The sequence below is a fragment of the Eumetopias jubatus genome, unplaced genomic scaffold (assembly GCF_037043125.1).
Source record: "Eumetopias jubatus isolate StellerSeaLion01/CBP00866 unplaced genomic scaffold, mEumJub1_p1.0 scaffold_6, whole genome shotgun sequence".
NCBI lineage: Eukaryota > Metazoa > Chordata > Mammalia > Carnivora > Otariidae > Eumetopias > Eumetopias jubatus.
Genome location: NW_028274812.1, coordinates 28,241,011 through 28,255,810, shown reverse-complemented (window position 1 = coordinate 28,255,810; position 14,800 = coordinate 28,241,011). Strand labels below are relative to the sequence as shown.

The following is a 14,800-nucleotide window of genomic DNA, read 5'->3' as shown; positions in this document are numbered from 1 at the left end:
ATATCCTGGAACCGCTTCTTCTATGTCAGACCTTTCAAACGAAGGATTTCTCATTATCCTACAACACTGGACTTGACTTTTTCAGTTGTTCCTTCTTAGTCATTTCACATGTGATGCAGATTCATGGAGTAATACCCTTTTTTAACATCCCCCAAAGAATCAAGTATGCATTGAACACTGCATCTTCAAGCAAATCGAGGCTTATTTAATAGCTTTTAAGAGGTTATTTTAGTAATACATTATATGTTAAAAAAAAAAGATAGTGGAAGGGAAAAATGAAGGGGGGAAATCAGAGGGGGAGACGAATCATGAGAAGACTGTGGACGCTGAGAAACAAACTGAGGGTTCTAGAGGGGAGGGGGGTGGGGGGATGGGTTAGCCTGGTGATGGGTATCAAGGAGGGCACGTATTGAATGGAGCACTGGGTGTTATACGCAAACAATGAATCATGGAACACTACATCAAAAACTAATGATGTAATGTATGGTGATTAACATAACATAATAAAATTTAAAAAAAGAGGTTATTTTAGGAGATAATAGGTGCTACCAACATAAACATGCAATAAAAAATTATGCGGATCTTAAAGGGAGAATAACAAATAGAAGGATAATAGTTCCATAATTATTCTTAGCTTAAATGAGTAAGAATGTTAAGCTTAAACTCACAAATAACCAAACAATATTCTGGGTGCAGGAAGGAATTTCCCTGGTGACCCCATATCAGGTACACATTTGGGCCTTGAAGTTGGGCAATATCTCCTTCTATTGCTAAAGGTGACAGTTACAAGTTTTGAAAAGGTAATTCTTGTAGACTAGTCATAAAATCATCAGAAGCTTCTAAGCCAGTCCAGATCTTAAATTGAGCTTCCAGCATTTAGATCAGGTAACTGAAAACTGAAAGCAGATTAAGGCCTTGGACTCTCCAATCATAGCTTATTTCTCCTTTAATGCTCTCAGAAAATCTTCTCAAATTAAGTGTGGCTTATCCTCTGGCGCAGCCATCTGTTTAGGTAACATGTTCTTATTCCCCTGAGAAATAAACCAAGGAGAACAAACCAAGAAAAAAAAAAGTGGAATTTGAAAATAGAAAAATCATGGTTGCTTCTTATCTCTGCCTCTGCAAACTTATTCTAATATACCTAATGATAATTTTTTAGAAGAGAGCCCAAGTCTATTACATAGCAGTGGTCTGAGAAAATCAAGGCATGACAACATATAAATATCATAGTATAATTTTGCTTCAAAATTCCCAGTGTCACAACACAGTGGCAACAGCTCTCTTGCTTCTGGAACCACCTGAGGATGGCATCTGGACCTTCTTGGCCTTCTCCAGAGTTAAAATGAATGGAACTATGTCATGAGAATGAGCTATGAGACTGGATAATCAAAAGATTATCCATCAAGAAGAATTTTCACTATATATTCAACAAGATGAAACCTGCTTCTTTATGCATATCTGACCAAATGCAGAGTCTTGAGCTCCATGCAGCTTTGGGAAGTGTGAGGCTGTGCTTTCCCATTACTTACTTATATTTCACCAAACAGTGAAGACATGTGTCAACGATGGAGGCAAACCAGGGAGATAGAGCAATATCTTAATTCTAGTTCTAAGTGTATAAAGAGATTTGGCTGAAGTAGAAGAGTGTAACTCTTAGGATAACCAGGTTTTACCTTCTCAAAGATCTCATAAATGGGCACAAATGAGCCATAGGTAATGACGATTATAAACGCAGTCATAAAACTCCATGAAGGTTACTTAAGCTCATCACCTACAAATTCTTGTTGGGAGTTGTCTGCCTTTTCCCTCCCTTAATGTTGCCTTCAACAAAAGAATCAAGAACAGAAGGATCCTGTCTGAACTTTTAAACTTCCCATAAACCCATTCCCTAGCCCTGTCATTAATGAACCCTGATGAATATTTACATGTTAGCAGCTTTTAAATGCTCCTGCAATTTGTCTTCTTAATTAATGTATCTTTGCATCTAATTCATTTCTTCAAAAGAATCCAAAAAGTGAACAGTGTGAACATACTATGTTTATGATAAGGATGAGTTTTTGTCACTTATACCTTAGTGTGACACAAATTAATCAAAATTAACACTTCGCACTGTGCCGCTCATTTGAATACATGATAAATGGACTAGTAAACACTAACAAAATATTCCTAGAAATTAAATGTTAAGTTAAAAGCATAAATGAATGCAAAGATTTCACAATGCTGACAACCCTTAATTTCAGACTTTGGAAACAATGCAGATCTCCTGGTTGACATTTTAATAAACACAGCAGTATCAGTCCTTAGGTAACCCACTCATGTGTCACATTCAATGATTAAATGAATTTTCTACACTACTGATTTTATAAAGGAAAAGAAGAGTCTAAGGTTTTGTTAAAAGTCTAAGCTAGCATTTCCTTTCCAATTTTATTTCAGATTTACCAACTGCCAGTGTACGCTAAGCACATAAAATATTGGCAGTACTAAGTTGCTTGGCAAGAAAGGTCAAGCCAATTATTCTTGTCATAACTCATGCGTACGCTACCACATTGTTCTCTAATTTCACTAGGTCAAGCCAAGCAACTTGTACCCCAACCATGCTTTGCAACTACTAATACACACATACATATACATAAAGTGTTAAAGCTAGATTCCCTACCTCTGTTGATGGTCTACAAACCTTTTCTTAACTCTGATTGTATATAAACAGTAAGCACTGGGCCAGTGTATCTGGGAAACTGTCCAGGAGTTCCTTTTGAAAAACTAAAATCCTACTGTCCAGTCCTGAATAGCTGAATTTTCACTCAATCAACCAAAGCTAGAATCCCAAGACCCAATTCCTAAAAATCTAGGAATGGTTGTCTTGGTAGAACTAACATGTATCAACTGTATGAATGCAGCTCACAAATAATTAGAAAAGTTATATAAAGTATTAATTCAAAAATATTGTTTAGAATCTTCAAAGGTAGCCCGGATTTTAACCTTAGTCATTCGTATATATACCATAATACAGATATGGTTCTGTATCAACAGTGTATCCAATACATATCCGCTTTTATTATCTAAATGAATTTTGTTTATTATCCTCATTCTGGCCCAGTCATTCAATAACTTGGCATTCAGGTTGACTATTTTCTGTCAACCAAGCACCATATACTCCAGGCATCATCAACAAGCAAGTAATACAATTTTATTATCAACTATAGGCCTAAAGAATACGAAGTTGAAATTATGTTTTTGGCATATTTCAATTATCTAAAACAGCCTACATTTTTTTTCACAAAATAAAAAGACTAATACAAGGAGAATTTAAATACAGATCAAATTCCACTACTGGAAAAACAATATATAAGAAAAAAGGCTCCAAGTCTTAGGCGATGATAAGTCGGCTTGCTTCCGTAGAGTCAGTATAAAAAAAATTCTTCTTCACTAAAGAATTCTAATACTCCCTTGGAATTAAATTTAATGAGATTTTACCAATATTTACAAAAGATCTTAAAGGTGTTTAATAAAATCTGTAATTTTCAGTATGATACCGATTTCATATAAAAATAAAGTAGGGAGCCTAACTCAGTTTACAGCTGTGTAAGATTTTTATTTTCAATGCATTCCCACACATATTATAGTAGTAATAAACATTGTTCTCATGTATACTGTTCAGTGAAATCACCCACATTATGAAGTCCTCTTGGATTTTTCCCTTATTTACTACTTAGAACACCACTGTGCAGCTGGTGGGCTCCCAATAATTATTCATTAAATTGTTGAATTTAGTGGGTAGACTGTAAGATCATAAAAGGCAGAAATTGTGTTCTTTTAACCTAATTTTTTACAGACCTTAGAAAGAAATCTTGCAGATTTTAAGTAGTCAACAAATGATTACTGATGAGAAGACTGTAATCATGGGATTAATAATTTAAATGTTTTCAAATAGTTTACTTCTGTGGGACAGGAGAGCAGAGTTATAAATGAATAGACGCTGGAATCAGTCTCAGGTTCAAAACTTGGCTCTGCCCCTCAGTGGCATGTGACACTGGGAAAGTTGATAATCCTTGCAGGGTCTCAGTTTCCCCGTATATAAAATCGATCCCCTGATGCTATTTAACTCATAAAAGGGTTACAGAGATTGAAAATAATCAGATATATGGTGACTGGCACAGAGACCCAGTGCACCGTAATGCATGATGCCTATTCGGGTATGACGCCTTAAATTACAAGACCAGAGTAAGATATCTGGCATGTGGAATTTTACAGCCTTTTGCTAGCCCTCTAAAATATGACAAGGACTTTCTGTCCTCCAAAAACTAAACCTATTTGGAGCGGTCTGGATTACTTAAGTTCCCATGAGTAATGATGTTGATTTCCTAATAGAAGGAGACTGGATTTGCAGACACTGCAAGCATCACGCTGGTGTATTTCAGACTTGGTTCTGGCCACAGGGTTTATACCTCTTATCACATCCCAAACCTAGGTGACCAGTACCCTAATATCCAACTTTTATGTTTCCTGACTTGAAACAGCTACGATCAGGAGCCCTGGCTTAAAAGGGGGATTCTGGGACCTTCTTAGGGGCAATCGCTGCTTCAGATAGCAGAGCAGCTGAGAAAAGAAGACACAGGCCCTTCTAAGTCAGGTTGGGTAAGACTACTTGAGGAGACCACTGGCATAGAGCCTGCTGAGAACGACCAGCCTTCCGTGAAGAGAAGTTGTTGAGGACTTGGAAATGGGTAAAAGAGAATACTAGGTATGCTTTCAGTAGAGGGCTGGCTTTGTGCAGCACATCCTGTGGGAACTACCTGATTTTAAAAGGATGTGCACTTCTGATTTGTCCTGTGAGGCAGGAGTCCATTTTAAAAGGCTATTGGGATAAACGTTAAGTTGTGCAGAACCAATAGCAATGCAAATAATTCTTGTCCCCAGCAATACAAGTGATTATTGTTCAGTAGAGATACAACTGATTTCTATCCCATAGAAAAGAACACTCCAACATTTACACTCACAGATTTGCCTTACGGAACATTGGTCAGTTTCCTATCTATCAGCAAGTTCATTCCAGCATTCCTGACTGTATGTGTGTATAATATCTGCTCTTCAAATTCTCCTTTAACTGATTCGAATACCTTACTGGTTTTCTCATTAAATAATGAGTTAATTAAATATTGGACATATATTTGCAGAAAGCCCGGATTTCAGATTTTTGAAAATTACAATTTAGCACTTCTGGTAAAGGAAGCACTCTTCCTAGCAAGGTCAACTGATGTGGCAGAAAGGGGTTTTTAGTTTTGTCCAGACTGATTTATTTCTCTAAAAGGGACAGAGAAGTGAAACAAATGTCAAAATGTTTAACAGCTACTGTATTTAGGTAGTGAATGAATGAGTGTTGTAAACTATTTATGTACTTTCCTTATGACTGAAATGTTTCATTGCTTCATTTTTAGAAGTATTTTTTTCTACTTACTATTACAGGTTTATTATAAAGGATACAAATGAAAAACCAGAAAACAAGGTACAGAACTATTTTTAGAAAGAACTAGTTGGGTGGGAAGGAACGGGAGTACAGGCAGCTCCTCCTGACTTCTTCCTTAGCATCACTTTTTCCCACGGAAACAAATACGTGTGATAAGCTTCTATTCTCCTGCAGACTTACACCTGCTTCTCTTCCGTGATTCTTCAGCGCATCCATCATAGTAAGAGGCTCATTAAAGGCAACTGATAAATGTTCACGGAATTGAATTACCGAGAATATCTGCTCTAACATTAGAGGAAAGTGACTCAGATTCAGGAGGCTGAACTTCGCAGGGAACCAAGGAAAGAAACTGTCCCAGGCTATGTTGTAAACCCAGCTCTCGGGTTCCCTCAAGAGAAAGGCTTGTTTTGGTCTACACTTGGCAAGTCCCTCTGATGAACCATGCCCAGAAAACAGCCTCACAGTTACCTGGAGGAAGCCCAATTGATAGCTCCAGCCCAAGCAACTGGCAACCAGGACTCAGCCCAGGCTGTACTGATAAAGAGATGTCAAAAGCAGCTTTCTGATGGGTTATTTTATAAGATTATTAACAAGAAGTCAGTGAAATTTGTTAGCAAGAGGTGTCCAGCAGTTATATCTCACTCCCATGACTCTTCCCCATAATAATCCTACCACCATGGACCAAGATGTTAGCACCGATCCTCTTCAATAGCAAATGTGCTTGGAAATGCTCTCCACTGCAGGAGGAATGCATGGCACAGTGGAAAAACCACCTCAATTTGGAAGTCACAAGACCCGACTTTGGCTCCTACTCAACCATGTGATTTATTCTGGCCAAATCACAGACCCTCTCCAACGAGGTGCTGCCTCAACTGCAACATCCAGGTACTTACTTGGCCATGTTGATTTATTCTATAGAGCTAGTAAGATGATCAAAAGAGGATGACACTGCACAGGACAACATATGTTTATATTATCATTCTGATCTAGCCAAATAAAATCACTTGTACCCCAACATAACCAAACTATAAAGTGGGCAATACCTAGCTGGAGTTATAAAAGCATGGCCTCTGTGCATTAGGAATCACACTGCTTCTGCTGGCTGGCTTGGCTACAAGCTGATATTTGTCACAATCAACATATTAGAAAAATTAAATGTGACAGGAAGAGGTACTTGACATGCAATAGTCTGTGTTGACTCCTTATCCCTGGATGATTTTTTTTTTCATAAGAAATAGGGGTACCCAAGATTTTTAAAGGAGAATGAATTCTTTGGCTGAGGCAAATACTTGGTTTGACATGATCTGGAGTCAATGAACATGCGGCCTGAAATTCACTGATATTCAATAGGGTAGCCCTCCCCCATGTTTCTTAAGAGTTCTTGGAAGCCACCAAAAGTGTTGGAGAATACTGATATAATTAGTCACAATCATTTTAAGAGACTTGCTATACAAAGGAATATAACTTCCTTCCTGTATGAATCATTTACCAAAGGCAACTGCTTTCCTCATTGTTGATTACCTACTGTAATAGAAAATGTTTGCTTGTAACGGAATGTTTACTGTTCCTTGTGCAACCTGTGGCATTTAAGTTCCACAGATATGCTCAGCTGTGATTTTCAGTAGGAGATGCTGTTAACATTTAAATGTTCTCTCCTCCTTTCTGTCTCCCCTAAGAAAATTACCAAGATGTAGCCTGGATTATGTCCCTCTTAATTTTTGTTTTCTTTTGGGGAAAAAAAAAAAAAAAACCACTACAAAATAAAACTCACCTAAGATGCAAATACTCACTTTTTAAATTTTTTGGAATAATTAGGTAAGACCTTAAAAATCAGCCTTGTCTCGAACCTTCTTCCTTCTCCAATGATCTGGCACATCTTTTGATCAGTTTCTTTAACCAACATCTCCAACCAGAGATGAAAAATGCTAATATATTAAAGTAACTAAGGAAACCAATGTATTAGAATCACCAGTGGATTTTTTTTTTAATTTTTATAATTTTGCTTTGCTTTCCGTTTTTGTTTTTATATGCTGCTAATAAAATTGGCTAATTCAATTTTGCTCCCTGAAAATAACGGTATCTTTCTTAACTAAAGCCAGTTTCCCCATTTACTTATATCCAAACTATGAACGGTGAGGCTGTTTTCAAGACACACCCTTCTCAAGGCTGTGGGTTCTGGGTTTCTTCCTGCAATCCACAGAGCTGTAGGTTCCCACAACACTGCCCACCCTGCCTCATTTACCACATTCTCAACTTTCATCTTGCCCCACGCAGAGTGGGTGGTGTTTGAAGAGAACACTTGGGGCAACTACTTGAAAAGCAGAAACAGTTGGTACCTGTTGGTGGAGACTGGCACATTCACTGGGCTTTGCACTTGTCAATCCCCCATTGCTCCACAAAGAAGCTGTGAACCAATTTTATCCTGCAAACCAGAAACAGGAACTGCACGGGCCTCTAACAAGGCCTCTGAAACAGGAAGCAGGGGACAGTCCCTGTAGCCACCAGAGGGGAACTGACCCGCAGCAGAAAACTCCCAGAAGCCTGGCACCCGCCAAAGCCACAGGTGAGCCAAGGCCACAAATGTGCACTTATAATTAGGCTTCACGAGGAAGTGGAACCCACTCGAACTACCAGCTGATGGATGTTCCAAGCTGACCAGAGTGACCAAGTTGAGGAAAGAAATCAGGATCCCAAGAATCTGGAAAGCAGGGGGCAGTCATGACAATATGCGGTTGACAATTTGGGGTAAGAAGTGGGTGCTCTAAAAAACTTATTTGTGTGCTTTGGAATTTTCCTTTTTGTTTTACGTTTTTCCAGTTTTCTAGTAAAGTTCCTTTTGGAACATTATAATTTTGCTTCGATTGACCAGTTATCCAAAACAACAACAACAACAACAACAAAACCAAGAGGAAGCCCAGTGCTCTGCGTTCACAGGCAGTGGGCAGCAGTTGCCCCAATGGTGCGCCAGCAAAAAGTTAAAAGCCCAGAGAACAACCATGTGTGGGACACCACAGGGATTTTTTTTTTAATTTTATTTTATTATGTTGTGTTAGTCATCATACAACACAACATTAGTTTTTGATGTAGTGATCCATGCTTCATTGTTTTCGGATTTTTTTTTTTTTAAATACCTTCCTAACCAGAGTTCTTCCTTATGAGTTTGTCTCTCTTTACTCTTTGGATAATTTTGCTGAGGTCTGTTACTTGTGCAAAGAAGCAGTGATGAAAGATATGAAGGGACTACAAGGTAGTGTATATCAGAGGTTCTCAGCACGTTGCTCCATTGCTCTGCTGATTGGTGAGATAAGTGAAATGGGGGAAAACAGAATAATACCGAGTTTTCCCATACATTTACTGTATGCAAAGAGCTATCCTTTATTCTAATGTTATGCCTTCCCTAACTGAACATAAAAATGGCTTTTCTTTTTAAGAGATCATGGCGGTAGGTGGCTGGTTGTTGAGTTCTCTTTCTCTCTTCAATAGCCTTATTTGGAAAAATGAAAGGTTGACAAACACATGTCAGTCTTCTAATTTTTTGTAACTGGTCCATAGGAACCACTATTTATGAAATACAGATTTCACCCGCTCCCTCAAATATATGAGACAATATATAACAAAAGCTTCCCTGGATGTAAAAGTAGAAAATGCAGAAGTGGGCTAGAAGACTTTCAAGAACCTGTCAGGGATAGACAAGGGACAAAGGTTGCGTTTGTTTTGCTTTTTATCAAATAAGATTGGAAGTCCCAAGGAGCTATGCTGGGAGCCAGTAGAACCAAAGGAGGCTCAGATGCCATCAGAAAGTTCAGATGCCTCACCAGTGACAAGGCCTACATGAGCGACTTTCATCCCAAGCCCAAGCCAAGCAGGAACATAATAGAGATGAGATGCTCAACCAGCATGTGTTTCCTTCCTGTTACCCACTGTTGCTACAAGGTGAAGGGCTGAGGACCAGGCTGCCATCTGCAGGGAGCCTGGCTTGGAGAAAGTCTCCGGTACATGTAATGGTTGGGAGGGTAGGGGAAGCAGGCAGCCCATCTAATCCTGTGCCCACTAGAGCGGGTGGAGTGGCCTTGAGCCGAGTGATGTCCCTGGCTCTTCCATCAACAGGAAGTGGAGGGCCATAAATAGAAGGTCAGGAGGGGAAGAAGTCCGAAAGAGGTGAAAGTGTTAATGGATCCCCGGCTGGCACCGCTTCCTCTGATCCAGTCACCAAGTACCCAGCACTGAACATCATCAAGTACTGAGCACTGGCATCACCCAGCACCCAGCACTGAGTATCACCAAGCATCCTTCTTCTCCCCTGCCCAGCCTCCCTCCTCTCCCTGTAGCCTTCCCATCCTTCCTGTGTACCTTACCTCACCACATCACCTCCAGTCATCCTCACCCACCCAAAGTGATGCTAAGGTAACGTTTGGCCAGATGTTACCAGAAACTAGATGAAAGCAGAAGTTACAGATTCGAACATAAGGAGAAATGTGTTCAAAGCCCCAGTTTCCAGTCTTAGGAACACAAGTTTCCTGAATGTTTAAAGTGGTGAGTGGGCTCCATACTTCAAGTACCCGGAGTTAACAAGGCTTCTCACAGGCTAGTCTCAGAATGTCACCATCATCTATAATACTGCTTCTGAAGAAAAGTACGCTCCTGGTTCCATGCAGTAACCTTCAGTCACTTCACCTGAATGAATGAATATAATCTCTTTATGGTTCAATTTCCTTATAAGCAAAATGGGGGGGGCAATAAAGCCTACTCTAGCTATACTTCACAGAACTGATGCTCATTAAAGAGATCTGTGTTTTTTTTAAGACGCTGCCGGTTGGATCTGTCTACCTGAATGGAGTAGCTCTGTATCACTAATGTCTGTTATCACTGACATCTCTTTGCTGTTATAGAAATTTACTGCCTACAATGCAGGGTGCTGGGAAGGCGCATTGTTAGCTTGCCATTTGCCATCTCTGAGGGATAGTCTTATACACGTAAACATAATGAATTTTCACAAAAGCTTTGACAGAACATTAGTTTCCTCTCAGAACAGAAATGAAAGAGAGAATGACAAGTGTAGTCAAAGAACAAACTAGATTACAGTTAAACAGTAATCAAATAGGGAAAACCTTTAACTGCAATCTATTCTTTAGAAAGGGTCCAGGACACACAGATAGGGGAAGCTAGTAAAAATGCAACCAAGCTTTAAGTCATTGTCCATTCCAATAAACTGAGCTATTCCAAGTAGTCCTTGCTCATCCGTGCACCCCAGTTTAGCTGTCACCTCTGAACCCGCCCTACCCCCAGTCTGATTCTAGAGTCTGTTTCCTGGGAACCCAGGCGTTTTGTACGGACCTTCATAGAGGCTGCAGCGCAGGTGGGCTTTATACCTGTCCTACCCACTAACCCTGAACTCCTTGAGGGGCCAAGAACATGATATAAAAAAGCAGTTCATTCACCTCAAGGAATGGAAATAATTCATTTTATATTCATGTAATTTTAAAGTGCAGAATTTGAGAGCTGGAGAGAATTTCAGAGACCAATTATTCCAAGCTTTCCCACTCTTCTGAGATTTTAAATGACTTGCTCCAAATTAGCCAAGAACCAAAGACCAGAATCCAGATCTTGACACTCTTGTTCTGATGCTCTGTCCCAGCCTACCATGCTGCCCTACCTTTGCAAACTCACAGAGTTCAATGAGGGAGTCTTAGAAATTTAGTTCAATTTCCCCCGACACTTCGGCCCCTGGTCAAGTTCATAGCCCTTGGAGGAGATGAAGGACTTTGCTTACTGTGACGTGGTTCAGAGCAGAGCCAGGATGAAAACTCAGATCTAACTTGCGGGGCCAATGTTCTTCCCTGTATATCATAGTGATTCAACTTTCCCACGGAGGGAGTGAATGCAGAACAAAAGAGAACATGGCCCAGGGGCCAAAAATCTCACCAGGCCTGTTTTTGTATAGCTTGCAAAACTAAGCATGGTCTTACATTTTTAAATGGTTGAAAAATATTCGAAGGAATCTGAAATGCAAATTTCAGTGTCCATTAATAAAGTTTTACTGGAATACAGCCACAATCACATACTTGTTGAGGGACTGTTGTGGCTGCTATCGTTAACAGCGCAGAGAGCTGAGGAGCCGCGAGAGGGACCTCCTGCAAAGTCTGAAATATTTACCATCTGGCCCTTCCAGGGCCAGAAAAATCTATCCCTGGTGGAGGAGAAGCAAGCGCTCTCTCAGAAATTAGAAAAAAAAAAAAAAAAGTTTTACTACCATCAAACTCAGCAGCCCTCAGTGGGGAAAAACAAAGGGTTTGGACAAACTGATACCATCTTCACTCGGTCACATCTTCACGCTGAATGACAGGGCTCAGAGTTCACGTCACGCGCATAAGCAGGGCTTAAGCTGGGGCCTGCCCGGCTTGAATGAAGCAGTAGATGGGACAGAGCTGGCTCAGTCACATAGGTCTTCCCAGAGCGTCCTCCCCACTGCACCTCAGTGGCTCCCGAGGTCCCCGCCAGCTCTCCATCACGATTCCAAGATAGAGAGCTTCCCTTGACGCAGAGTAAATCAGCCCAGCTGAATGGAGGCAGCAAGGGCAAAGATGACCTTTTAGGGTCAGCCACCTGAGCGGAACCCTGCATTGACCAGTTAGTTACTACCTATAAGTCCAGGCCAGTTATGGAGCCCTTGGTTTTCTCATCTAAGAAGAAGAGTTAAGTCCTTCTTTCACAGACTCGTTTGGGGGATTAAAGATACAGTTCAAACGTCAGTTCCCTTGTCATCTTCCTCTCTCCCTTTCCCACACACAGTTATTTGGAGAATAAACACTAAGTGAGCCTTGTTAGGAAACTTTCTTTCAAATTAGCTTAGAGTTTAAGATGTTTTTTATAGAGTCTTATAAAAAATACGGAATCTATCAGAGCAATAAAAATAGGCTCAGTATTTGCTTGAGTGTTTTCCTCACATATCTTTCAGTTCTTTGAAGCTTGAAGCTTCTTCCAAAATATAATCCCAAAATAAGAGTGCTATAATTTTTCAAAAAGTTACATTTATGCAATCCTTATACCAAGCCACACAAAAAAATAAGCTATAATACATGATACTCATGTTCAGTTATGAAGACCAAGACTGTAAAGAATACCAGCACCAGAGAGCCCTAGTTTATTTAGTCTGGCTTCCTTAACATGAAGTTCTTCTTGTTCTTAAAATATTCAGCTTTGGCCGAATTCCAACGCTGACATAAGCCTACTTCAGGTGTTTTGAAGAGACTGAAGAGAATCAGAACTGAAGGCAAGACTGGAATATAAAATCTTTTATGTGATCACAAATGCAAGAACCTTGTTGTTTGAAACCACCATTAAATCAAATTTTCCACCCACACTTACAAAAATAAATATGTATATATTCTCATATTTGGTTGTACAGGCTACTTAAGGTTAATTTCAAGAGCATGTTATTATTGCTAACTGGCAAACAGATACTAATTGCCTCAGTCACTAGAACTGCAATGACACTTTCTGAAATCCGCCGATAGGTTGAAAAGATACATTTTTTTTATGGATTATGCTAGCAATCACTTTAAATAGCCAAACTAATCTTAATTATTAAAACAGCAAATAGCATTTTAAACAATGTTAAATTATGTACTTTCCAGCCTATCATGGTATATGGGGTAATAAAAAACAGACCCCGGTTCTCCCACCAAAATCCTTACAAAGATACCACATAAGTCTAGTGCAAGCGACAAGGTCATTGCTTTTGGAAGTTATTGGATGGAAGTTCAAAACGGTAAGGCTGGGACATCCAAGCCACTAAACATGTTTAAGTAAAATGACTTGGGAAGATCACGACACAGCATGCAAATTCGTATAGATCTACTCTGCCAGCAGCGGGCTGCGTGGTTCCTGTACTCCCAAAACTACACAGAGAAAAAAATGAGGGCGTCATCTCAGTCACAGGTATATATAGAAGGAAAATATGGGACAAACCTAACAGAAGGGAAACCAAGACACCAAATGGACAAAGGCTGATTGGGGCACTATCTCGCACTGCTGAAGAACTGAAAAGTTCTTTATACGGACCCATGGCTCCAGTGCGGGCCGGTGGGTGAGTCAGTCGGTCCAGCACAAATACACACAGGATCTCGCATCAGCACCCACTCTTCCCCAGGATCAGCGAACGCCAGGCGCAGTCACGCAGCGCCGCTCGCTGCCCCTAAGGTGGGGCAAGAAGTAAGTAGGAAGCATGCTTGCTGCCTAGAAAAACACCCCCCCCCCCACCCCGCGGCGGCCAGGGGAAACGTGGCCCCTGACCGTGGAGGATCGGGACGGGGTTGCACACGCACCTGCATTGTAAAAACGGTCCAGCACGGTGGTTTCCCCAAAGTCCAGTTTACCAAAATGCAGGGTCTCCAGTGTGGCGCCCACCGTCTCGCACGCCTCCCGCAGGCTCTGCAGGGCCTCGCTCTCGGCCACCACCAGCTGCCCCTGGCTCGCTTCGTTGATCACATATGCCACCGTGGTCCGTCGGCCGCCTCCGCTACTAGAGTTGCCCCGGCACCGGGTGGCGCTGCTCCCAGAGGTGGCAGCGGGACAACCGGTGCCAGGGGCTGCAGCAGTCTCTACGTTCCAGAAGCTGCCCGGCGGCGGCGGCGGTAGCTGGCTCTCCTCGTCCTCGGCCGCCACCGCCGCTCCTCCCCTCCGGCAGCTGCCGCCCTCGGCGAAGGGTGGCACCGAGAAAGTGATGCCCTCGCCCGCTTCGGCGCTCATCTCTCCCGGCCGGGCTGCAGCGGCGGCGGCGGCGGCGGCGGCGGGGGCAGGGGCGTCCCCCGCCCAGCCGCACCGTCTGGCCAGCCACAGCTCGGGGCTGCTCCGCGCGCGCCGGGCTAAGCAGCTGCCATCGCGCGTCGCGCCCTCCGCGCCGCGCCGCCGCCTCCTCTCCGGCGCTCTCTCCCCCGAAGGGACGCCGCTGCTCGGCGGTGGCTCGCCCCTCTTCGGCGCCTCCGTGGCCGCGCCGCTCGTCCGAGGCAGGGTGTAGAGTACAAGGGGTGGGGACGCCAGGTTGAGCGGGAAGGGACAGCGCTTCCTTCTCTTGGCCCGCAGACAAGTCAGCTCGCAAACCTGCGCCGCCGTGCAGCTCAAGGGCGCCGCGCTCGAGGTGCCGTGCGCCCTGGCCACCCGGAGCGCGGCCCCGGCTCCTTCCGTGCCGGGAGCTGGGAGTGCTCGGAGAGGGTGCCCGCTGGGTGGGGAGCTACCTGGCCAGCACCTCTCGGGCGGGCAGGCTCCCCGGGCTACGTCCGGGAACAGCAGCAGCCGCAACCGAAAGGACCCGCCTCCCTCCTCGGCGGCAGCTCCCCT

The 14,800-nt window shown here is 42.5% G+C and overlaps 1 protein-coding gene across 1 annotated transcript in view; it reads right to left on the bottom strand.

Annotated features, from left to right (window-relative positions):
• Positions 1-14,800, bottom strand: part of MAP3K5 (mitogen-activated protein kinase kinase kinase 5) — a 193,940-nt gene extending 179,140 nt beyond the window's left edge. The window contains exon 1 of the mRNA XM_028121389.2: positions 13,789-14,800. Coding sequence (XP_027977190.1) covers positions 13,789-14,212 — 424 coding nt within the window. The 5' untranslated portion in view covers positions 14,213-14,800. The remainder of the gene's footprint in view (positions 1-13,788) is intronic.